General features: G+C 33.1%; 2 protein-coding genes across 2 annotated transcripts; one reads left to right on the top strand and one right to left on the bottom strand.

Annotated features, from left to right (window-relative positions):
* Window positions 1-3,204: 3,204 nt before the first annotated feature.
* On the bottom strand, window positions 3,205-5,430 carry LOC140875545 (uncharacterized). The gene is made up of 3 exons (XM_073279257.1): window positions 5,195-5,430; window positions 4,222-4,680; window positions 3,205-4,097 (listed from the first exon to the last, which is right to left on the bottom strand). The coding sequence occupies exons 1-3, from the start codon at window positions 5,303-5,305 to the stop codon at window positions 3,408-3,410; spliced, it is 1,260 nt and encodes a 419-aa protein (XP_073135358.1). The 5' UTR covers window positions 5,306-5,430; the 3' UTR covers window positions 3,205-3,407.
* A 1,675-nt stretch (window positions 5,431-7,105) lies between these two features.
* LOC140882975 (uncharacterized) lies at window positions 7,106-10,244 on the top strand. The gene is made up of 3 exons (XM_073289252.1): window positions 7,106-7,358; window positions 8,988-9,306; window positions 9,408-10,244. Exons 1-3 carry the CDS (start codon window positions 7,278-7,280, stop codon window positions 9,959-9,961), a joined length of 954 nt encoding a protein of 317 aa, XP_073145353.1. The 5' UTR covers window positions 7,106-7,277; the 3' UTR covers window positions 9,962-10,244.
* The last annotated feature ends 16,042 nt before the right edge of the window (window positions 10,245-26,286 follow it).

The raw sequence follows: 26,286 nt of genomic DNA, 5'->3' as shown, positions 1-26,286 counted from the left end.
TACATAATCAATACAAGGAAATCCTAATGGAGGAGTGGACTAGACCAATACCTCCTTAACAGGCTATACAATGAAAATAGTCACATCCAAACAAGTATGTTATCAGAAAAAATACAATCAAGACAACCCTAGGCACTAGTGAATACAAACAAAATATCAGTGACAACTAAGAAATCATAAGCAGAAGCCATCATGAGCAGCAAAAGGACAGCAAAATCCACGACTCAAGCTAGGCAAGAGAGTCACAATCAGATGCATAGTCACTGACCAAAAGAGGTCGCATGGAAAAAGGAGTCGCAAACGCCAACAACAAGCAGACCAAGCGCGACCGCCAACCAAAAGAACCGGATGAAAAAATAGCAAGGATATGGCGTAGAGAGCCCAAACCAAATCCTAAAACCCGAGTAGACATGAAGACTTAAAAATAAGAAGGCATGTGAATCTGCCACCGTAAAACACTAGTATGTAAATTGAGAAAACCAAAAAACTTTTAACAACAAGAGCCGTCAATTTGAGTTGGATTCATTGAGTCGTCAAATTTCACCACACGTTTCTACACGATTTAAGTGAATTGAGTTGAAAAAATTTCAACTCATTTAAAGGCGGACGAATCCGTGCGGGTCGTGGGTCTAGACGGATTTGGGTTGACCTACGGCTTTGGTAGGAAAAAAAAGAAATTTATGTTATGGATTTATGTTGATATGTATATTTTTTAACGAAAGTTATAATTTTTTTTATTAATACTCTGTTTAAATGGTACATGTGTGAAATTAATAATTAGATATTTATTGATATTTTTTATAAATATTTATGAAATGAAATAAAATTTTAAATTAATTATAATAATTCTTTATATTTTTTTAGTCGACCCACCCGACCTGCAACTCAGTTTCGATTGGGTTGGAGATTTCCTGTAGTAGTCCGAATTTTAAATTAAGTTAATCAACCGCCTAAACGTGTTTAATTTGTAAAATATGATTAAGAGATTTCTAATTGGATTAAAAGAGTTTAAAATTGTATTCGGAATGATCGGAAATGGTACCAAGGGCTTCAAGTTAGTGGACAGTTTGGAAGCTCCGAAGAGTAGTTCGGAAGCACCGAACAAGTTCGGAAGCAGCGTTGTATTTCGGATGCAGAGGGTGAGTTCGGAAGTTCCGAACTTAAGATCGTTGTCTATAAATAGGGTTCTTCTTGCCAATTCACAAGTTTCCTCTCTTGTTTCTAGTTGGTTTTGAGGTTCCTAGGCGTCATATCGAGGGCCAGGTTGTGACAAACCACTACTGGGATCGTATCAAAGTTGTGCCTTGCGTTTAGGGCAATCGTTATCAAAGTGCTAACGACGGACGCAGGTATACGTCTAGATTCTGATTAGCTTTTGTGAGTAGCTAATAGTCTAGTTAAGATTTTTAGTAAACAATAAGTGATATGATGATTATGTGCTTATAGCTAGGACTAGAGAGTCAGTGTTGTTAGGTTGCTTGAATTGCTAAATAGAGGTACAAACATACTATCTATCTTAGTTGAGTATACGTGTTCTATGTTTGCATGATTTTATATGACATGAATTTATGTACATTCATTATGTCACGGTTATTACTGCTACATGTATATTATGTTGAACCTATACTTTGATATTACCAGTAGAGGGGTTGCTCAGCCTCGAGTTATTGTGTGGATAGATCCCATGTATTTGGATTCAGTTACCTTTATCCATTTATTGTTATGGTATGCGAGTATCTCCTGATGCGAAGATCTAGTATGCTACATACCATGACGCCTATTCAATTTTTTTAAAAAAATTCACTCATTTTACCAATTCAACGATCTCATGAGTTATGGCGAAAAGGGCTGATTTTTTTTATTGTTAGCATAATTTAACAAGTGTGAATTAAACTCTTTTTTGAGCGTGCCTCTATTGTCTAACACAAAAAACTTTTATAAAACAGTCTAATTGACTAATTATATTAGACTTGTCTCTTATTTAAGTTACTCATAAAAATATTACTTTTTATATAAAAATTATTAATTGTTATCGTAGATAAGTAAAATTGATATGTCTCAAGAATAAAAATATGTGAGACTATCAAACAAAAAAACTCTTATTAAATATTTTTATAGGATCGAGCATCCTCCGCTATACCAAAAGTTATAACTGGTGGTAATGATGCAACTCAAATATTTTTAAACCGCACAGCAGCCCAAACGTCATGGTTCGATCGCACGATACAACTCAAATCTTTTTAAACCGCACAAGAGTCCAAGCGTCATAGTTCAATCGCTCAACCTAGCAGTGACAATTATTGTACCCAACAATCTCTCTCCCAATAATTGAACTACTTCAATAAATGAAAATCGAACTCATGACCTTGACTTTCATACCAATTATAAGACCAAACACTTGCTGATTTACTATAGTTTTTGATAATAGTCAAGTCAAATCTTTTTAAACCGCACAGCAGCCAAACGCAGGAGTGTTCATTCGAACTGAACCGAATTTCACCGAAAATCCGAATCGAAAATCGAACCGAATTTCACGGTTCGGTTCAGTTAGAAACCGAAATATTTTCAGTTTTTTCGGTTCGGTTTTCGGTTTAACCGAATTTATATTTATTTTATTTATTTATTTAATTTATATTTATTTATTTATAAAAAATAAAAAATGAATTAAAATTTTAAAAAAACAATTAAAAAGTCAAAAACCGATTTTCGGTTGGGTACGGTGAACCAAGCGAAAAAAACCAAACAAAACGAAAACCGAAAATCCGAAAACTGAAAATCGAATTTTTGATTTCGGCTCGGTTCGAGCTAGTAACCAAACCATAGACACCCCTATCCAAACGTCATGGTTCAATCGCTCAACCTAGCAAGAACAATTATTACACTGATGACCCAACAATTTCTCTCTTTTTGTTTTTGAACTTGTCGAAATGTTATTTAAATAGCTATATTCACTGTTAAATAATATATGTGAATAACAAAATATAATCGAATAGCAAATTTATTTTTTTTGGAAAGGCAATAACAAAATTATTTTGAGATGCTAAAAGTAGTTTTTTTATTATTATTTATATTTATTTAAAAACGATGCAAAAAGTGGCGATGATCTTGTTGATGTGTAAACATATTTTTACACCTGTCAAAAAATGAAACAGATTTTTACAAAATAAGATAAGATTATAATAGAATAATGATGATTTTATTTTTAAAAAATAAATATTAATTTTTAAAAACATTTTCAAACAATAAGTTGTAAAGGACAGTCGTACGGAATGGCCCCCCACATAGGTGTCCGCCATATGCCCTGAACATCCAATCTGTATAGGAAATAAAATACATCACCAAAATCAGCAAATGATGAGAATGGAGATGTCAAGAATCAAAAATAGAGAGGATAAACTGGATATCGGTCACAGGGACCAACTTGATCGGAACATTAAGGCTGAAAATTGAGTAGATTCATCCATCACATACATCAGAGCTGGCTGTACTTTAAATCTTTTACCAAAGTTCAAGTTCAAATATGTTTCAACCTGGAAATGATCCCAACTTCTCCGGCCTTGTAGCGACCCTCCCAAAGTCAAGCCCCACCCGAATTCATCTTCAGGGTTATCACACATTGTCACTGCCCATTGGAAATATCCGGGGTCTGAGTTTTTGGTCTCGATCCAGCCTCCAATTCTCGTGTTCTCATCAAGTTCTGAGTTAACCATCAAAGCAATAGATCCATCCGAGATGCGTCCTTCCTGACTTGTAGGACTATCTTCCACCGTGGATATGTCTGAAATTCTATTCCGTTTGAATGCGCTGATTGGGAAAGCCAATGCACCGAGATTAGTCCTTTGACTCGATGACCTAGACACTTGGTGCCTGCCCAGAAGGGAGAGCTTTGTGCTTCTAGAGAGTTGCCAAGCAACTTGACCAAAAGTGCTCAAGGAAAGTGTAATTCCAGCAGGATGAAGTTGTGTTCGTAGACCAGAAACAAACTGAGCCAATGAGGCGACAACATTTGACTTTCTCACCGTTATGCCAATGGCACTGTCACTATGTTGATTCAGAAGAGGAGGACCAAATTCAGAATAATCAGTAAGGGCCCTTTCCTGCATAAAGAAAAATAACTTCAAAAATTTCACTCGGAGATCACCTAATTCATTAGATTATGCATAACATGAAAATGAGTGATATGTGGCAAGTGTTAAAGGATGCCGAGTTATAAAACATTACCCGATGAGAATCTGTTGCAACTTCAACGTCTCTACATTGTGCACCCATTGGAATTGCAACTGCAGAGAACCAATCCCTAAAATGTGCTCCATAGAAAACTTTAGTAAGTGAAAGTGGCCCACCAAAAGAATCACCTTGCCCTTTTTCACTCGCCGTAAACTCAGCCAGAAATATATCTTTCTCCCGAACAGCAGTTTCAAATGTAAATCTTGCATCAATACCCGTCCTAATGCCCGATCTTTGTAATATATCACATTTATGTTCGTCATCAACTCCATCCATAATGAAGAATCCGCCCAACACATCCACCTTTCCTCTCACATGTGTACTCGCTTCCTGAAACGGATTTCCCTTGGAAGATTTATTGAAAGTTAGGATCCGTTCCACCTTGTCTTGCCTGTCCCTGAGCTTCATGATATCCGAAAAAGCTTCTCGTTGTAACCGCTTCAGGATTTCAATCTGTAAACACATCATTAGAACGGCTGTAAGGCCCCATCGTATAGCTTGATTCCATATGTATTGAAACAAGAAGTGCAGAACCTGAATGCTACGTTTGCCAGTGCACTTGAGAGACATTTTTTTTTTACATGAAACTCTTTTCTAGGATTACATGATATGGACGTCTGCATTTAAGCTCCATTATTGCAGTTGCTGAATCATCACTAAAGTGAAAAATGTGTCGCAGTCAAGTAATACCTATTATGACACACCAAAAACTGATTCGATCCTTCCGCACTCAAACTCAATTCAAATTTACATCCAGGAGCAACGACTTAAATACCAGTTTCTAATCAAAACACGATAACCAGAGAAAAATATGAACTCCCGAAAAATCTTTAAGCACACCGTATCACACACAATAAACAAATAAAATTTCAGAAATTAGATAACATAAACCATCATCTGAACAAGAAATCAAAATATAAACTGCAAAATATGCAGAAGAAGAAGGGGAAAAAAAAAAAAGGATTACCGGACTTCGGTGGTCAGAATCCTTTCGCCTACAGAGGAGACTGAGAGCAAAACATTGCGTAGATTTCGTGAATTCCTTCAGCTTATCAACCACTGTGGCAACTGGGTCCATTTTCAAGTTCCAAATCCTTCGCCAAGTTTACATCTGAATCGTAATTGTAGAATATACAAGCTTGAAATCCAGAACGAGCTCTCAGTTTCCCAAATGGTTGCCACCGAAACCTAATAATTAACGTTTTTTCACCAATTTATTTATTTATTATTTTATAAAAAAAGAGAAAAAAAAGGATTTTTTTTTTTTTTTTTTTTTGAAACAAAATGATTCCTTTCATTAACACTGGCAAGTGGTAAGTAGAAATTCAAATTTTATGAAATTGTTTTTCTACCATATCATTTTTTTTTATTATCTTAAGGTAATTTTTCGTAGTTCATATTTTGAGTTACAGACCACCAAAAAAAAAACCGTGAACTTTAATTACTAAAAGATTATGGGATTTTAATTTTATGAGGAATATCAAATTTGACGCATTTGAAATTTTTAAAAATACGAAAAAATAATTCAATTGATTTTGGATCTAATTCAATTGGTTTTGGAACTAATGATGATGGAGTATTTCACGCGGTGGAATACTATTTGAATTATCGTTCGGATTTGATTTGTGTTTCGGAAGATGAATGTCTATTTTTCTATACATTTTCCAAGATATTAGAAATACTCTTAATAACCGGTTTACATATTTTTAAAAACTAGTTAATAGCAAAAAGCTCAAATTTAAAAAGGGTATAATAGTAAAAGAGGAAAAGCTTACTAAATATAGTATATGCCTATATATTTGAAACAAAAAAAAACGTGAATTATATAATCGAGACGAAGAAAATATAAATCAACACGTTTCTCAAAATATGAGAGCTTGTTGCCTAAATTTTGTTCAAGTAAATTTTAACCTTGGATCGAGTGTAGCATTCATTCCCAAAATACGAATTTGATGCAACGAGCTGGTATATTATGTCATTCACTAATCTAAATGAATCAGAGTTAAATTATTTTTAATGGAGACCGTGATTTAGATAAGAGTTTTGATCAAATAAGTTTTTCACCTTCACTTTGAATTTAGTGTAGCATCCACTCTCATAATAGAGTTTTGACCCAACGCCGACGGGAATTATTTAACTAAATAACATTTGTTTGACAATAATTTTGAAATATAATCTTTTCAATTTTTTTTTTTGTTTTGTTTTTGTATTTTCATTATTATTTTGATTCCAATATAATAGAGTTAAAATTTGAATATAAATATATATAATTTTATCACATTCGAACAAAATTTTTGAATCATTTTTTTTAAAAAAAATTGATGAGAAAAATATGTTGAATAAATATATTTTAAAAATAAAATAAAATTTTAATTTAACATCAACATAAACTTTTTGAATATTCTTAGAAAACAATTTCGATAAAAAAAATTATTTTGATAAATACATTTTTAAAAAATTAAAAAAAATTTAAAGTTTAAACCTTCATGGGCCATTTTCATATTATTAAATTAATAACTGTTTTGATTCCAAAAATATACTAAATAGATATTTAAAGAAAATAATGAACGGATTTTGTTGAAACATAGAAACAAATATTTTAGAATCTCATAAAAATAGCAAGATTTAAATGCATGTCAAATAATTTCTAATTAGCACAAAATTGACAAGTATTTAAGTTTAATTGGTATAGCAGAGAACCAATAACGTAGCATATTGTGTCGTAGACTCGTAGAGGATCTTGACTGCTTATGGGCCTAACCCGTCAAACTAACCCATAGAACACTCACAAGCCCAACGGGCCCAAGTAAAAACCCGAAAATCGCGTTCTATCCACGCCTATTTATAACCCTAACCCTACACTCAATCTCTCTTTTCGATCGTCCTCCGGGGTAGATTCTTCGTCTGTCGGCAGATTTCGTGTTTTCCGATTCTCATTCGCACAATTAATTCGGGAATATCTTTCCTGGATCTAAGACCGATCCGTTGTTCAGCCATTAAACAGTAGGATTTCTGTATTCTCTTCAAATCTTCGATTCGATCTCGTAGGTATGTCTCGGTGCTTCCCCTACCCGCCACCTGGGTATACACTGAGAAGATCCAGCGAAGATGCCTTGATCGAATCGATTAAGGTTTGTTGAATGGAGAGTCCTGATTGAATTATGCATGAGCATGATCGATGTTAATGTTGACGGGTCTCTCTGTGTTGTTCTTTATGTATGGGATGCTGTGGTCAATGTGTATATTTCAAAGAAAAAGATACTGGCGTCGAGCGTGTACTGATTGATATTGGGGTTTTTGCTAACTACAAGTGTTCATGTAAAAAATCAAACTTGAAGCCAGTAACTAATTTTATGCATGACTATGATTCCGACATCCGTGTTGTGGTTTTTTGAGAACATTATGTATCTTACTTTAACAGAACATTACGAGGAGAGTTTCGAATCAAGAATTGACGTTATGGAATGGGTTTGGCGATGGATTTGTTTTGAGATTCTTGTTGTTAATAACTGACTCCATTAAGCTATTTTATGAGCTTTTGGAGGTGGAGTTGGCCTATCTTGGCATCGTTTCTTATTGTGATTTGTAGTAAGCAAGATGATGAGATATCTTGGAGAGAACTATTCTAGTGGTTTTCAGGTTCTAGGAGAGCACTAAGGCGAGTCCGGGGGCCGGGGTAACCTATGCTCGACCATTGAACTGTGCAAAACATATGTTCATTAGATTTCAAATAAATGTAAAAGCCTTAACTTTTGATTTCACTTAAAATTCATAATCGTTTTACCAGGCACATACTTAAATGTACCTTGAACCTTGAAATAAGTGTGCCAATATATGAGTTTTTCTATTCTACACCATTAAAACGATGTGATTCAAATATGAGAGACCCATATGGTATAATGATGTTGGATGTGGTGAGAATTATTGTGGTGGAGGGTAGACTAACTCCTAAGATACGAGGTGGAGGATAGTTAACTCCCAAGATACATGCTTAATTGTCAAGGTGTGCCCCTCATTGAAGGGCTGCACCTGGCCACCCTAGGTGCCGCAAGAGCTGAGCTTTTGTGTGTCTGTATTGCCATGTTGCTATGTTAAGTGGTGCAATATCAATCTTTTCGTATATGGCTTTTGTCAAGAAAATCCATTTGATGCACAAGGCTTCTTGAACATTATGGTAGCACCGAAGAATGTCCACAACTTGCAGAAGGATATTGTCTTTGGAGAGTGCCTTGAGAGTTTTCCTTAGTGCAGCAGAGCTTGTGCTTTGTTCAACATGTGTTATTTGGTGTGAGATTCTGTGAGTTGTGCTATAATTGATAGTTTTTCTCCGAATTGTTCATACTTATTTGGTCTTTGTATTATCACGAGTGATCTAAGATTTGAAGGGTTCGATAAATAGTAGTAATTTTTCTTTTCAAAACTGAAAATAGCTTATTGATAACTATATATTTCTGTTGTTTACTGTGTAAATATGCATGTTTCATAAGTTACATTGGCAATCATTTTTTAATTTTATTTAAAGCAAATACAACTATTTTAAAATGATACTAATGGTGTTCATTGAGTGATGTTCATTTTTGGAAAAGTGTTGTGCAATCTCAGCGTTGAGTTATTGACCATGCCACTTAGATGGTCATCTGAGTGGCTAGGCTTAAATATGAATGATCTATGTTTGGAGTGCACTATTCATGCTCTGAGGTCTCTGTTCGTTTCCTTGGCAATGTCATCAACCCTAAAATTGCTATTTTGGTGCTCCAAAGCTCCAAAAAGAAAAGAAGAAAGCCAAGGAACAAAGGAAGGAAAGGAGAAAAGAGAGAAAAGAGAGAAGAAAAGAGAACGATGAGAAAAGGAAAGAGAGGAAGGATAAGGCAAATCAGAGCTCTGATAAGCATGACATCTCAAAGGGACAAAATGACAAGAATATTTGGGCAAATAGCGATCATTTGGAAAAAAGTGGCCTCACTGAGGAACATGAACAGCCTATTTGTTTGCGCATTCCTAGCACTTCCTCGGATAGCACTGAAAATAGCACCCAAAGGAAGAGAGACTTCTCCCTCGTTGGTGGCAGGCATGGCCATGGTAACTTCTTTTTTATCCACTTAACTAATTTCCCATATTCTGTTGGTGATCATTTATTATCTTTTATATGGTGCTTAGTTTGCCTCATTGACGTAACACAGGCAATATTATCAGAATACGGATGGCCTCAAAGAAACAGAATTCGTCTACTTCGTCGATTGATGAGCATGTCTGCTCTACATCTGGGAGGACCGACGTTCCTGCCCAGAATAAAGATGAAATTTGCGGCAAAAGCAAGCAAGAAGCCATTTACATCCCGACTGAGGAGACCAGGAAATTTGGTCAGGGTTTTACTGCTGGAACTGAAAAGGAGCTTGTCTGTTTAATTTCTAAGAATGATACTGGCCCTCCTTGCATAACTGGAATTTCACCTTTGCCTGATGCTGTTAGGTCCTCTATCCAAAGACGGGAATTAAAGTATAACAAGTTAATCGAGACGTGGCTTCCGCCACAGCTCGAGGATACATGTCTTGACACAGATGATCTAGATTGGCTCTTCGGTGGCAAGAATCAAGGCATCCGGACTGAGAAAAGGCTGAAATCCGAATGTGATAACATGTCCTGCTCGAGCAGCTCGACATTGTGGCAACCTCATGCTCGCCTCTTGCCTGAAGTTGGCGTTCATGCCTTGCCTTTTACGGTTCCATTTGCCTGAGTAGTTTTCTTGTTTCCTCTCCTAAATCATTGAGCTTAGATTGTTTTTGTTAGCGTCAGCTAGGAGCAGATAACATGCTAGGAGAAAGGTGTTGTCAAATTACATTAGTTTGTGACCCTACGTGTCCCTTATATTTTTATAAGAAAAAAAATTGATTATTGGCTTTTGAGTTAAAAGTCAGATTTGCGGCTTTCTTAATTCAGATTCTGCCCAATTCAAAATCCAAAAGCTGGTGATTGTGATTTTTGTAGAAGTGTCGTACGAGTATCATTTATATCGAACATTACTTATTTATTTTTAGTTTTTGTTTTTGTTTTCAAACACTTATGGATTGTGATTAGTTGGGTGGTTATTTTAGGTCCCATCGAGTTATTTGTGGGCTCTACGAAATGAACATCTATATCTATAAATCATGGCTTAATCCAATGTACCAAACACAGCCTAAAAACATTAACCGACATTAACCAAACCTACAAGTATTTAGCAGACATTTTGCATCAAATTGTTGTTTATGTTTTTCATTTGCAAAATAACTATTCGATATAATGTGTTTACCCATATTTATATTTTGTGTTATTCGAGAATAAACTTATGTTAATTGGTTCATGGTTAGAAAAAAATTATTATATACCTCATTTATTTCGAGGTTAGAAAAAAGTATTATTTATATCTCATTTATTTTATAGATAATCATGACTAATTAAATTAATTTATTATAAATAAACCCCATATACACTACAAGAAGATATAATATCTATATTTGTATAGTATATTACACACGCAATACATGTATATTGATAGCTTGACAGTTCAGTAGCTTGGCGATATGGACAAATCCTATGTAACAATTCAATAGTGAAATTTAATTTGTTTTTTTTGAAAAATCAAATTTAAATTTAAAAATTTTGAAAAGTGATGAACGATGGTTGATTAAATGTTATTTGGTATATTATGATTATTAAATTCTTACATATGACTGATTCAATATTATTTAGGATATTTGATTATCCGGTTTTTATTTATAGACATCACTCTTTTTTCTGATTATGTTACTTAATTTGATGAAATTTTATTTTATTGGTTTATGAGTACTGCATAATGTGTCTTCAAACCAACATGCCGGTTTAAAATGATGGCATATAGTATGAATTTTTTCATATACTGTTTTATTTCCGTGGTCCTTATTGCTATCTTTTTGGGAAATACTGCTGGTTGGGTGAGATTTCAGACTTAGAATAGCATCTTAAATCTTATAATTTATTTACTCATTGTCCAAAAAAGTGCTCTTAACGTACTTGAAAAAATAGGCAAAAGAAGACTTTTTTTATTATATACCAAATGTCATTCTAACAACTTTCATTTCCTATTTTTATGTCAACTCTTTACTAATTGAATTTTTCATTACTTGGTTATGTGCGTCCCCAATTTAAGATTATATTTTTCAGTGTGCCAAGTTAAAATCTTAGAACTAATTTCTGCACAATTTCACACGGCATACTGTTTCCTCCACAATACAATCATTATCTTTATGCTTCAAATTTTTGCCATAAAGTTTCATATAATTTCTTATATTTGTGCAATTATGTATATTTTGAATTATTTTTTTAGTTTACTTTTGTACTACAGGCGTTCATACTATTGAATTTAATTATATTTGTGCAATTATATTTTATTACTAACGATGATTTTTAATATGATTTCTTATATTTGTGCAATTTTATTTTATTAAATTTTTGGCTTCAACATAGGATTTTATAATCTTATTTATAAATCTCATTCAATGTTAATTACGACAAATTTTTGCCTTTAACAGATGATGGGATGAATAATTTACATAAACTTTGAAAAGTTTTATTTTGATTAATGTTCTTTTACTCTCTAAGCTTTTATGCATATGGTTCCTCAAACGGATAATTTGTGGCTTGCTTAAATTTTATCACTAAGAGTGACACTATACTAGATAATTTACTTTGGTTTTATGTAAACTCTTTACCAATTGAATATTTTTGTACTTGGTTATGTGCGTCGCCGTAAATTTTTTTATAACGTGGAAATCCGTAGCTGTTACATTTAGGTGTGTATCGAATAAATCCCGAATTAAAGCAATACAATTTTTTTCATTTATTGATGAAAAATTGATTGTTAGAACTTGCCATCACTATAATTAAGAAAACTCAAGCGTCTACTACTGATTAATTTTCAATCAATATTAAGAGTGTAAAACTTTTTCAAAAGCCAATTTCTATGCCAACACACATCATTTACTCCATGTCTATATTGTGTTATTAATTTATTATTGTATTGTTGTTGAAGTAGATTTTAAGGGTTATGTTATGTGATTAATATAATTAAAATTAGTAATTGTGATTATTTCAATAATTACTTAAAATACAAATAAACTTGATTTATATTTTAGTAAAATAATATATAATATTAGAAGTGATTTATTTAACATGAGCTTTACCATTTTTTTTAGATTTAACATCAATTTGTATAATATTTCATAAGCCAAGAATTATCTAATATTATATTATGAGGAAGGTTGAAAATATACAATATATATATTTTTATTTTAAGAAATGTGTTAGTTAAAAATAATTGCATATTGAAATTTTGTAACTTTGATCTTGATTTCTCTTAAATTTAACATAGTATTATTTAAATACATTGACTAAGATAACATTTTTATAGACCGATTTAGAACAAAATGTATATCCAAACTTATAAAGCTAATCTAGACATGGATACAAACTACAAAGTTTATTTATTTAGCAAATATATAAAAATATTAGCATTTGTATATGACTCAAATGGTTTAGAATGAAGATTCAAAAAAAAATTTAGAATGATCATAGGACTCAAAAAAATAAACATAAAAAATTTGTATTACGACTCATATATCTATCTATTCAATACTTAGATGCATTTCTGAGAAAGGAGATAAATAATTGCACGAGGTGAAAATAAAACAGATGGAAGAACTTACAAAATAAGGTTTGGTATTTTCTTTTCTGTATCTTTGCGGTAGATGATGTCAACCTTCAACCTCTTCATTCTTACATCAAAAATTTTTGCAAAATGACCCAATCACAAAAGAAATATAAAGACGGAACAAAAATAAATTTTTTTAACCAAAATCTAACCATCACTTTTTTAATGATTGCAAATACTCCTTTAATTGTTTAGATTAATTGGGACATTACACATGTCTGGTGTAGAGAAATTTTTTTTACATCAAAATTAAAGAAAATTTATAATTCGATGAGTTGTAAATTACTTTTGTTGAGTGATGATCCGATCGAGAATTGTTTATAATCAAATTTGCTAATTATTGAAAATTTAGAGAGTGTTTGCAATCATTAAAACAAATAATTGTTAGAATTTGGCTTAAAAATCACGTTTGTGTGTTTTTTAAACCCAAGTCACATGTTAATTTATGTTTAACTTAATTAAAATCCAAAAGCTAGACATATGGTGATTATGATTCTCCAAAAATGATTTTAATAAAAAGTTCAATGTTAAAATCACTATAATCATTTATTTATCAAACACTACACAACTTTCTTTTGTAGACTTTCACATTTGTTTTCAAACACTATCAACTTTTGATTTTTCTTAGCTTTTTTATAATTTATAAATTTAATCACTTTTATAAAAAACATAATCTTTTGCAAACACTTCCTTAATCTTGACATGTGTAGGTCAAATATCTTGACACTATTTTATAATAGTTATTATATTTGGATATTAAATGTTGAAATATAAATAAAGCCAATAATATATGACCATTTGGGTATTGGTTCTTAACGTAGGAACAAAAACTACCAGGATCGGAGTGTTATTTGTACTCCATAATTTGTTAACGAATCTCCAACTTATCATTTTATCTAGTTATTTGTCAACATTATCCTTTCTTAATTTGAGTTAATTTTCAAAACTTACTATCTACTTTTTTACATTAACTACTATAATAACTATATCATAATACTTAATTGTATTTCTTTTATCTTATATAATAATATAATTATTTAATTATTATAATTTAAAATACACGATAAATTTTGGTATGCCACATAAATTTTAATTTATTTTTTGAACAAATTTAAATTTGTATTTTGTTTGTTTCGTAGATTACTTAGTTATACTAAACATTTTTTTATTTTAATTATTTTGATTTTATTTTTAAAAAAATTGAAATATGTCGAATATATAATATTGTAAAATAAATATTTAGGTTATAATTATTTTAAATATTTAATTTTCCTATTTTGATTGTTGGAATTATATTTTTTAATAAATAATAAAAAAAATTTGAAAAAAATAAATAATAAATTTTTTTGACAACAATAAACAATAAATTCTAAAGAGTTATTTCGCCTTTTTTTTTTAAAACAGTTTGTTTCAAACATGGATATATTTTGTTTAGTCGAAAAACAACTTACATCGCATACATTTAAACATATTAAAACTCCAATTTAATTAAAAATTAGAAAATTTATAACACATTTAAATTTTTTTAGAAAAAACATTATTATATGTTTGTAAATAATATAATATAAATATATATTTTATTGTTGCGTAAGATTATTAAAGTTTTATGAAATCAAAATTTTACACATCTGCAAAAAACAAAGAAGTTACCAAAATGTTATTACCTCGAGATAAATTTTTTGCTATTTTATATTTTAATTTTATATAATAAAAAATATGACAAATTTTTAAAAATATTAAATATTTAGTTGTTTTTTAAATAAAATTTTTAGCAGTTAATGTAAAAAAAAAGTTTTAGATTTTGTAAGATAAATCAAGATTTTATAAAATAAAAAATATTTAGAAGGGTAAAGTTGTCTAGCAATTGATTAATTTTTATGTAGTGGAGTGTTATTAACACTTTTTGGAGTATAAATAACACTACTTCCCAAAAAATATATATCTTAATTGTAATCTATATTAACTAAAATGTACCCAACATTAATACTTCTTTTTCATCATGTAAATATCATCCTTTATAGCAAATTTTCATATATTTTTTGAACTACGTTACAAAGCTAAGCTATTAAAACTAACAAATTTTAATGATTATGAAATCATAAAAAAATCGAGTAATATGATAAAATGAATCACTGTGAGCTCAAAAAAGTGTTTACCTAAACAAAAGATGTTATATTAATTGCATTAGAGGTAACAACGAAGTCGCAAACTAGCATTATTAAAATATGTAATCAGTAATAACAAAATTCACATTCACAATTAATATGTGTGTTTGTTTGTTATAAAAGAGAGATTCAACACAATATTATAATGTTCTAGAGCTTTAATTTAAACAAAACAATCATAAATTTGATATATTTTAAACTATACAAATGGTTGAAATACATGATGACATGCTATCATCATCATTGAAACATTTGAGGAATATATAACTGTGTGCCTCAAATTAAAGCAAATGTAACAAAAATAAAACAACCAAAAAATAAAAAAATAAAAAATAAAAGAAATTATAGCATTATCAAAATGAAAAATTAGTTAAAAAATCTCACACACACAAACAAAAGAAGAAAATAACACAAGGTGAGCACATCATTGATGATCAAGAAAGTAAAAAAACTGAGATTGAATATGATTATATATATATATGTATGTATGTATATATATTTGTTATCTCAGTCCCACCAAAGACCTGAACAAATTTCAATTCAAAAAAAATATATATATCTATTATCTATTCTTCTATTATTATTATTATTATTATTATTATTACTATTATAAATATATGAGTTCCAATTGTGAATTTTCTAATTTGCCCTTATTTATCTTACATAATATTAATTAAATATTTTTATCATTTCCAATGTATTTTTTGGTTTTTCCTTTCATTTTTTAGATTAGTCTAGAATAAATAATTTTTTTTAATTGTTAACATTTAATTCATGTCTTAAATTAAAAAAATTTATTAATTATTAATTAATTAATAATTAATTATCTTACATAATATTAATTAAATATTTTTGTCATTTTCAATGTATTTTTTGGTTTTTACTTTCATTTTCTAGATTAGTCTAGAGTAATTAATTTTTTTTATTAATTGTTAACATTTAATTCATGTCTTAAATTAAAATAATTAATTAATTAATAATTAAGTAATTAAATAATTAAATAAAATTATAAATATATGAGTTCCAATTGTTGTAACGCCAGAAATTATTTAATTTTGATCCAAGAATATTTAATTTGGGAATATTTGGAGTTTTGATTTAAATTCTAATATTCTTAAATTATTTAGGATTGAAATTGAATGAAATGAGAAGTTGAGGACTGAATTGCAATTTTTGAATAGTTGAGGGGCTAAAATGCAAATAGTTTGGACACTTGTGATTTTTAAACTTATTCACGTGTATTCCATCAGATTTCTATCAGAAAGGTAAAGGAAGGAACCGAGTGAGAGCAAAAGAATTTCCAAGTTCAATCTTCATTTTCTAATTGAGATATCTTGAGTTCCGGATATCCGATTTCGATTCCGAAAGATGTTCTGGAATTCTCGCAACGAAACCTTCGATTTGATGTAAGTTTTCTCTTAGTTCATCAAGGTTTGAGAATTCGAAATGGACAGAGATCAGACTTGTGTTTGAATTATTGTTGATGAGCTTCTATCTTTTGTAATATTGAAGTTGGGTTGAGGATTGATTGTTGTATCATGTTCTTATGATTTCCCAGCTATGATTTGATCTATATACCTGTTGATATATTGGTTTCGAAGCTTCAACAGCTGATATGTATGTTAGAAATGTTATAGATGTGTTCGGAATCGCCGAGTTATACCGATATGCCGTCGAACTCATGATTTGAAGTGATTTGCTATTGTTCTTGGACTAAGAAGTTGCTGAATTATTAGCTGATGATTTCTTGCTTGTTATGCTGTGATTTCAGTGTGTAAACAGGGCATTTCAACTCATTGATCTTGACTCCGAAACCGATACAAGAACGCACAAGGTTGGTAGCGTTTTGCTTTGACGTTTGGGTTGAAACTTGAGCAGATTTTGAGATAGGTTTGGTGGTTAACTTGTACAGATTTGGACAAGCTAAAAGACATCCTAAACATCACATTTGAAAGGTAAAAGTGGACTACTATTTGATTGGGATTACAACTCGAGATGGTTTGTATCGAGTTCCCCTAAATCACATACTTGTTTGCTTAATTTCTCTTATGTGCTTTTCTTTGAGTTGTTGAATAAGTCTTGATGTTAATGAATGTGATTTGAATGATATATATCGCATTCATCTTGTAAGACTTGTTCTTTGATTTCGAAATGAACGAAAACATTCGAATAGACGATTTGAGGGATTGTATATGTATGGCTTGGGTGATTGTTTAGTCTAGCGTCTGATTTACATATATAATGGCTTCAAAGTCTAGAGAAGTGAGATAAGTAGCCCCACCTCGATCGGAAGAGTCGGTGGATTAGTTATGATATCTACTTCTCGGGATCCCAATTGACGAGATAAGAGATGAACCTTGTTTTAAAAACATGCATTGAAGTTATGTTCCTTATATCATGATCTTGATATATATTTGTTATGCATGTTTAGTTGCTTTTACTGGGAAATCTATTTCTCACCGGAGTTATCCGGCTATTGTTTTGTTGTATGTGTCATTGCAATAGGAGGGAGTGGAACCGGGCAAAAGCGAACGTGAAGAACAAGAGATAAGAAGATAGCGTGATGATCCGAGTCTAGATGGTTGTGTGAGCTGTCATGATGTTGTTGAGTGTCTTAAACATGAGCATGTTAGAGCTACTTGTTCCAAGACTTCTTGATGATTAAGTTATGGTCTTGTGATGAATATATGATTTGAAATGATATGTAAATCCTTGAGACAGTATAATGTAGTTTGATCTTGAATGTATAATATTGCTCCTTGTATGTTTATGAGCTTTTATTGTTATGATTTTAAAGTCTTGTGATGATCCCTTCCCATCAATTATATCATGTTGGAATGCATGTTAGATGTGGCTATGGAATAAATCATGCATGACCTGAAGCTAGATGAAAATACTTGAATGATCTTAGTTTGACAGCAAAATGCAGTTTCTGTTCTGCTTTTGAACCTGTGCTCGCTCGATCGGGCAATTCTTACCGATCGAGCGAGGATGTTAAATCAGGAACAGAACACTGGAGGGAAGTAGCTCGCTCGATCGCTCATTTGTTGCAGATCGAGCGAGGCCACCACTCGCTGCACCCGAGATTTTGAGCATTGTGCTCGCTCGATCGGTAGATTTTTACCGATCGAGCGAGGTACTCTGCTTTTAAAAAAAAAAAGTTTTTATTTTTTTAGACATTGATTATTGTCTATTCTTTTTGTTGATTTGATTTTTGAGAGATTAGAACTCGGGTCGTCACAACAGGTGGTATCAGAGCAAGAGAATTCTGGACTTAGATAGACTGTGAGTGGGGTAGATCTTGTCTTCTGCCTTCCTTATTTATGGATTCATGCTATGATTTAATTACATGATTGAATTACATGTTGTAAATGCTAGCATGATTTACTTTCAATTCTTTATTACAAGATGTTGTATTTATTTTATTTGAAAGTATGATTACGATGATTAAGATGCATGCTTACTGGATTATCGAAAATGATTAGAGGCATGTATTCTGATGATTTATGACATGCTACCTGATTATCTGAATTGATTGGAAGCATGTTTTATCTGAAGACTGTGATTATTTATTTAAGATTGAATCAGAACCGAGTCTTGATCAGAGGTAAGATGATCAGAGGAGGACTGAGATTGATTTGAGGATTATGGTGTCCTAACCATTTTGATAATCAGATATGTCTCGAAGACCAGGACGACCTCCTCTTAGACCACGAGCTCTTACTTCGATGCCAGAACAGACAGTTCCTATACATCTGCCAGAACAGACAGTGGTAACACCGATTGTGCCTCAAGCTACAGTCCCGAGTAATGAACAGGGAAGCACTTCAAGAGACATGACCGATATGACTGCGACTCCAATGGAAACATTATTGAAAAGATTTCAATCCTACAAGCCGCCAACCCTGAAAGGTACCGAGAATGCAGTTGAATGTGAAGGATGGCTTGATGATATGGAGATGTTATTTGATTCACTTGATTACGATGATGAGCGGAGAGTCAGACTTATTGGTCATCAGTTGCATGAAGTTGCAAAAAGCTGGTGGTTCACAACAAATAAATCTCTGGAGCGTAGAGGAACTGTTCTGACCTGGAATGTCTTAAAAACTGAGTTTTACCAACGCTTCTTTCCAGTGTCTTATCGTAAAGACAAGGGTGCCGAATTTGCTAATCTGAGGCAGGGAAACTTAAATATTGAAGACTATGTTGCAAAATTCACGACATTGCTACGTTTTGCTCCACATGTTGCAGATAGTGACGAGGCTATGGCTGATCAGTTCATTAATGGACTGAATCCTGATGTTTTTACATTGGTAAACACAAGGCGACCGAATAATTTTGCTGATGCCTTGAACAGTGCCAAAGGAGCGGAAGCTGGCTTGATACAGCAGCGAGGAGCTTCGTATGTTGCTCAGCCTCCGAGACAGTCACAACCTTCAGCTCCAACTCCGCAACAGTCTTCTCAATTTGAAAGTGGTGGCAGTAGCAGTAGTAAGAAAGGATATTTGCAGGCTCGAGGAAAACAGTTTAAGAAGTCAGGAAGCAGTTCTTCGAGTTCCAGTGGCACGAAACCAAAGTCTGGGGTGTTCTGTAACAATTGTGGTGGAGGACATCCAACCGATCAGTGTCGAGGTGTATCTGGGAGGTGCCATATATGCCATCAGACTGGCCATTTTGCGAGGGTGTGTCCTCAGAGAGGTTCTGGACAGGCACGAGGTGCAGAGTCATCATGATCAGTGGCTCAAACCGCAAGACAAGCCTCCTCTGTCCATTCCTTTCAACCGTCACCTCCACAGCAAAAACCAAGGCCAGGAGGAAGTCAGACAGGTAGTCAACCTCAAAGACAGCAGGCTCATGTCTTTTCATTGACGGAGGAACAGGCACAGGGAGCACCAGACGATGTGATTGCAGGTAACTGTTCTCTTTATGGTTATCCTGCATATGTATTGATAGATACAGGTGCATCCCATACGTTTATCTCTGCCCAATTTGTTTCATTGCATTCTTTGCCTGTTGAAACATTACCTGTTGTAGTATCCGTTTCTTCTCCTTTGGGGAGGGGTCTTATATCGATGCAAACAGTTAAGAATTGTGTACTACAGTATGATGGTAATGAGATTGAGATAGATTGTTTTGTACTTGGTATGTCTGATTTTGACTGTATTATTGGGATTGATATGCTGAATAAGTACAGAACTACCGTAGACTGTTTCCAAAAGATCGTGAGATTCAAACCTGAGATGGCTGAAGAATGGAAATTCTATGGTAAGGGTTCACGTGCTAAGATTCCTCTTATTTCTGTATTAGCTATGACCCGACTTTTGCAGAAAGGAGCGGAGGGATTTCTTGTATATGCAGTTGACATTTTGAAAGCTAGCCCGAACCTGGCTGATTTGCCAGTGGTTAGTGAATTTTCGGACGTTTTTCCTGATGAGATTCCAGGATTACCTTCGTATCGTGATATTGATTTCAACATCGAACTGATGCCAGGAACTGCACCAATTTTGAAAGCACCTTATCGAATGACACCAGTTGAACTAAAAGAGTTGAAAGAACAGTTAGAAGATTTACTGGCCAAGGGATACATTCGACCAAGTGTTTCTCTTTGGGAAGCTCCAGTACTATTTGTTAGAAAGAAAGACGGTTCAATGAGATTGTGTATCGATTACGGGCAACTAAACAAGGCAACGGTAAAGAACAAATATCCTTTGCCTCGTATTGATGATTTATTTGACCAGTTGCAAGGTTCTTCAGTGTATTCCAAGATCGATTTGAGATCTGGATACCATCAGCTGAGAGTTAGGGATTCTAATATTCCTAAGACTGCGTTTAGAACCAGGTATGGCCATTATGAGTTTATAGTTATGCCGTTTGGTTTGACAAATGCTCCAACTGTATTCATGGCTTTGATGAACCGTGTATTTCAGAAATATCTCGATGAATTTGTGATTATTTTTATTGATGATATTCTGATATATTCGAAGAATTTAATTGATCATTCTGAACATCTGAGAACAGTATTGAAGACTTTAAGAGCCGAGAAACTGTATGCTAAACTGTCGAAATGTGAGTTTTGGCTGAAACAGGTTGTCTTTCTTGGACATATCATATCTGGAAATGGTATTTCTGTTGATCCAAGCAAAGTAGAGGCAGTGATCAGTTGGTCAAGACCAACATCTGTTCCTGAGATTCGTAGTTTCATGGGTTTGGCTGGGTATTATCGCCGGTTCATTAAAGATTTTTCTAGTATTGCAAAGCCGATTACTTAGTTGACTCAGAAGAATACTCCATTTGTCTGGTCTGATGCTTGTGAATCAAGTTTTCTGGAGTTGAAGAAACGACTGACCAGTGCACCAGTCTTGACGATCCCTTCAGGTACTGGCGGTTTCACTGTTTATTGTGATGCATCTCATCGAGGTTTAGGTTGTGTTTTAATGCAGCGAGGGCATGTAATTGCTTATGCCTCAAGACAGTTGAAGCCACACGAGACCAGATATCCGATTCATGATCTTGAATTGGCCGCTATTGTATTTGCTTTGAAGATTTGGCGACATTATCTGTACGGGGAACAGTTTGAGATTTATTCTGATCACAAGAGTCTGAAATATCTGTTTTCACAGTCAGAATTGAATATGAGACAGCGACGATGGCTTGATTTGCTGAAAGATTTTGATTGTGAAATTAAGTACTATCCGGGAAAATCGAATGCAGCAGCTGATGCATTGAGTCGAAAGGTATGTTCCTTATCCTTATCGACGATTGGTGTATCGAATTTTATTGAAAACTGTTGTCTATCTGGATTAGTATTTGATACTAATTATCAGCCTCTGCGACTTTATCAAATTCAAGTTGAACCAGCATTATTGTTGCGAATTCGAGATGCTCAGAAACTTGATCAGAATGTGCAGAACTCAATTGAGAAAGTCCGATCAGGGCATGTATCTGAATATCGGGTTCGAGATGATCTTCTTTACGTTCATAATCGCCTAGTAGTGCCTGATATTTCTGATGTACGTCAACAACTACTGAAAGAGGCGCATTGTAGTCGTTACAGTATTCATCCTGGTGGTAGGAAGATGTACAATGATCTGAAGACTCATTATTGGTGGAAATAGATGAAGTCAGATATCATCGATTTTGTGTCTCGATGTCTTAATTGCCAGTAGGTGAAGGCTGAAAGGAAGAGACCACCTGGTTTATTACAGAGTTTATCCGTGCCTGAATGGAAATGGGATCATATTTCTATGGATTTCGTGACAAGATTACCTCGATCTTCTAGAGGCTGTGATGCTATCTGGGTGATTATTGACAGATTGACGAAATCAGCGTGTTTCATTCCTTATCGCATGACATATAGACACGACCAGATGGCAGAGATTTATGTTCGAGAAGTTTTTAGATTGCACGGAGTGCCGAAATCCATCGTATCAGATCGTGATCCTCAATTTACATCACATTTTTGGCACAGCTTACAGAGTGCTTTAGGTACTCAGTTACACTTGAGTACAGCTTATCATCCACAGACTGACGGACAGTCTGAGCATACTATTCAGACATTGGAGGACATGTTGAGAACTGTAGTGCTTGATTTTGGCACTAGTTGGCAAGAATAACTATCTCTTTGTGAATTCTCGTACAACAACAACTATCAATCGAGTATTAGAATGGCTCCTTTTGAAGCTTTATATGGAAGAAAATGTCGATCTCCTCTGTACTGGGATGATATCTCTGAAGTACCTGACACTGGCCCTGATATGATACGTGATATGAATGACCAGGTGAAGCTTATTCAGAGAAGAATGAAGACAGCTCAAGATAGACAAGCGAAATATGCCAATGTTCGACGTCGACCTTTGTCGTTTGAATAGGGAAAATGATGTTTCTGAAGATTTCTCCATTCAGAGGCACTGTCAGATTTGGCAAGCGAGGGAAATTATCTCCACGATATATCGGTCCTTATGAAATTCTGGAGAAAATAGGCAATCTCGCCTATCGATTAGCTCTTCCTTCATCTTTATTTGGAATACATGATGTCTTTTATGTATCGATGCTTCGAAAATATCTGGCTGATGAATCTCATGTGCTTCAATCTGATGAGGCTGAACTCGACGAGACTTTGAGTTATTTTGAAAAGCCAATTCAGATTCTTGATCGAAAAGAGAAGCAACTACGAACGAAGACTATTCCACTTGTGAAAGTCCAATGGAGTCGTCATGGTATTGAAGAAGCGACTTGGGAGACTGAGTCAGATATGATGCAATGTTTTCTAGAGATGTTTCAATGATGTGAGTCTTCTTTAGTTTTCTGTTATCTGATATCTGTTATATGATCTGTGGATACTACTTGAGATTTCGAGGACGAAATCGTGTCTTAGTGAAGGAGAATTGTAACGCCCGAAATTATTTAATTTTGATCCAAGAATATTTAATTTGGGAATATTTGGAGTTTTGATTTAAATTCTAATATTCTTAAATTATTTAGGATTGAAATTGAATGAAATGAGAAGTTAAGGACTGAATTGCAATTTTTGAATAGTTGAGGGGCTAAAATGCAAATAGCTTGGACACTTGTGATTTTTAAACTTATTCACATGTATTCCATCAGATTTCTATCAGAAAGGTAAAGGAAGGAACCGAGTGAGAGCAAAAGAATTTCCAAGTTCAATCTTCATTTTCTAATTGAGATATCTTGAGTTCCGGATATCCGATTTCGATTTCGAAAGATGTTCTGGAATTTTCGCAACGAAACCTTCGATTGGATGTAAGTTTTCTCTTAGTTCATCAAGGTTTGAGAATTCGAAATGGACAGAGATCAGACTTGTGTTTGAATTATTGTTGATGAGCTTCTATCTTTTGTAATATTGAAGTTGGGTTGAGGATTGATTGTTGTATCATGTTCTTATGATTTCCCAGCTATGATTTGATCTATATACCTGCTGATATATTGGTTTCGAAGCTTCAACTGCTGATATGTATGTTAGAAATGTTATAGATGTGTTCGGAATCGCCGAGTTATACCGATATGCCGTCGAACTCATGATTTGAAGTGATTTGCTATTGTTCTTGGACTAAGAAGTTGCTGAATTATTAGCTGATGATTCCTTGCTTGTTATGCTGTGATTTTAGTGTGTAAACAGGGCATTTCAACTCATTGATCTTGACTCCGAAACCGATACAAGAACGCACAAGGTTGGTAGCGTTTTGCTTTGACGTTTGGGTTGAAACTTGAGCAGATTTTGAGATAGGTTTGGTGGTTAACTTGTACAGATTTGGACAAGCTAAAAGACATTCTTAACATCACATTTGAAAGGTAAAAGTGGACTACTATTTGATTGGGATTACACCTCGAGATGGTTTGTATCAAGTTTCCCTAAATCACATACTTGTTTGCTTAATTGCTCTTATGTGCTTTCCTTTGAGTTGTTGAATAAGTCTTGATGTTAATGAATGTGATTTGAATGATATATATTGCATTCATCTTGTAAGACTTGTTCTTTGATTTCGAAATGAACGGAAACGTTCGAATAGACGATTTGAGGGATTGTATATGTATGGCTTGGGTGGTTGTTTAGCCTAGCGTCTGATTTACATATATAATGGCTTCAAAGTCTAGAGAAGTGAGATAAGTAGCCCCACCTCGATCGGGAGAGTCGGTGGATTAGTTATGATATCTACTTCTCGGGATCCCAATTGACGAGATAAGAGATGAACCTTGTTTTAAAAACATGCATTGAAGTTATGTTCCTTATATCATGATCTTGATATATATTTATTATGCATGTTTAGTTGCTTTTACTGGGAAATCTATTTCTCACCGGAGTTATCCGGCTATTATTTTGTTGTATGTGTCATTGCAATAGGAGGGAGTGGAACCGGGCAAAAGCGAACGTGAAGAACAAGAGATAAGAAGATAGCGTGATGATCCGAGTCTAGATGGTTGTGTGAGCTGTCATGATGTTGTTGAGTGTCTTAAACATGAGCATGTTAGAGCTACTTGTTCCAAGACTTCTTGATGATTAAGTTATGGTCTTGTGATGAATATAGGATTTGAAATGATATGTAAATCCTTGAGACAGTATAATGTAGTTTGATCTTGAATGTATAATATTGCTCCTTGTATGTTTATGAGCTTTTATTGTTATGATTTTAAAGTCTTGTGATGATCCCTTCCCATCAATTATATCATGTTGGAATGCATGTTAGATGTGGCTATGGAATAAATCATGCATGACCTGAAGCTAGATGAAAATACTTGAATGATCTTAGTTTGACAGCAAAATGCAGTTTATGTTATGCTTTTGAACATGTGCTCGCTCGATCGGGCAATTCTTACCGATCGAGTGAGGCTGTTAAATTAGGAACAGAACACTGGAGGGAAGTGGCTCGCTCGATCGCTCATTTGTTGCAGATCGAGCGAGGCCACCACTCGCTGCACCCGAGAGTTTGAGCATTGTGCTCGCTCGATCGGTAGATTTTTACCGATCGAGCGAGGTACTCTGCTTTTATAAAAAAAAAAATTTATTTTGTTTAGACATTGATTATTGTCTATTCTTTTTGTTGATTTGATTTTTGAGAGATTAGAACTCGGGTCGTCACAATTGTGAATTTTTTAATTTGCCCTTCTTTATCTTACATAATATTAATTAAATATTTTTGTCATTTCCAATGTATTTTTTGGTTTTTACTTTCATTTTCTAGATTAGTCTAGAGTAATTAATTTTTTTAATTAATTTTTAACATTTAATTCATGTCTTCAATTAAAAAAAAGTTATTAATTAAAATTTACTTAAATTTTGTGTCTAATTAATTTAATTCATTTCCTAAACTAAAAAAATTATTATATTAATTGACATATGTATTAATTTATTTGTTATAATATATATCTATAAAAGTGACACTTTAGTTATTATCACTTTTCATTTCATAATTAATACGTATGTGTAATATTTTTAAAAATTTTAGAGATTACAAATATAATCAACAACATCAATATTTTCCCGTACAAGTTAAAAAATATAATCATTTTTAGATTAGTTCCAATTGGCAATTTTTTAATTTGCCCTTCTTATTTTACATACTATTAATTAAAAAAAAATAAATGTAGTTTAAATAAGTGAAACATAGAGAGTATGATTATAATTAAGTTTTAAGTTGATATTTGTACTACAGT

This window comes from Henckelia pumila, chromosome 1, assembly GCF_033568475.1.
Source record: "Henckelia pumila isolate YLH828 chromosome 1, ASM3356847v2, whole genome shotgun sequence".
Taxonomy (NCBI): Eukaryota; Viridiplantae; Streptophyta; class Magnoliopsida; order Lamiales; family Gesneriaceae; genus Henckelia; species Henckelia pumila.
The sequence above is the reverse complement of the archived record's forward strand: the minus strand, read 5'-3'. Positions and strand labels throughout refer to the sequence as shown.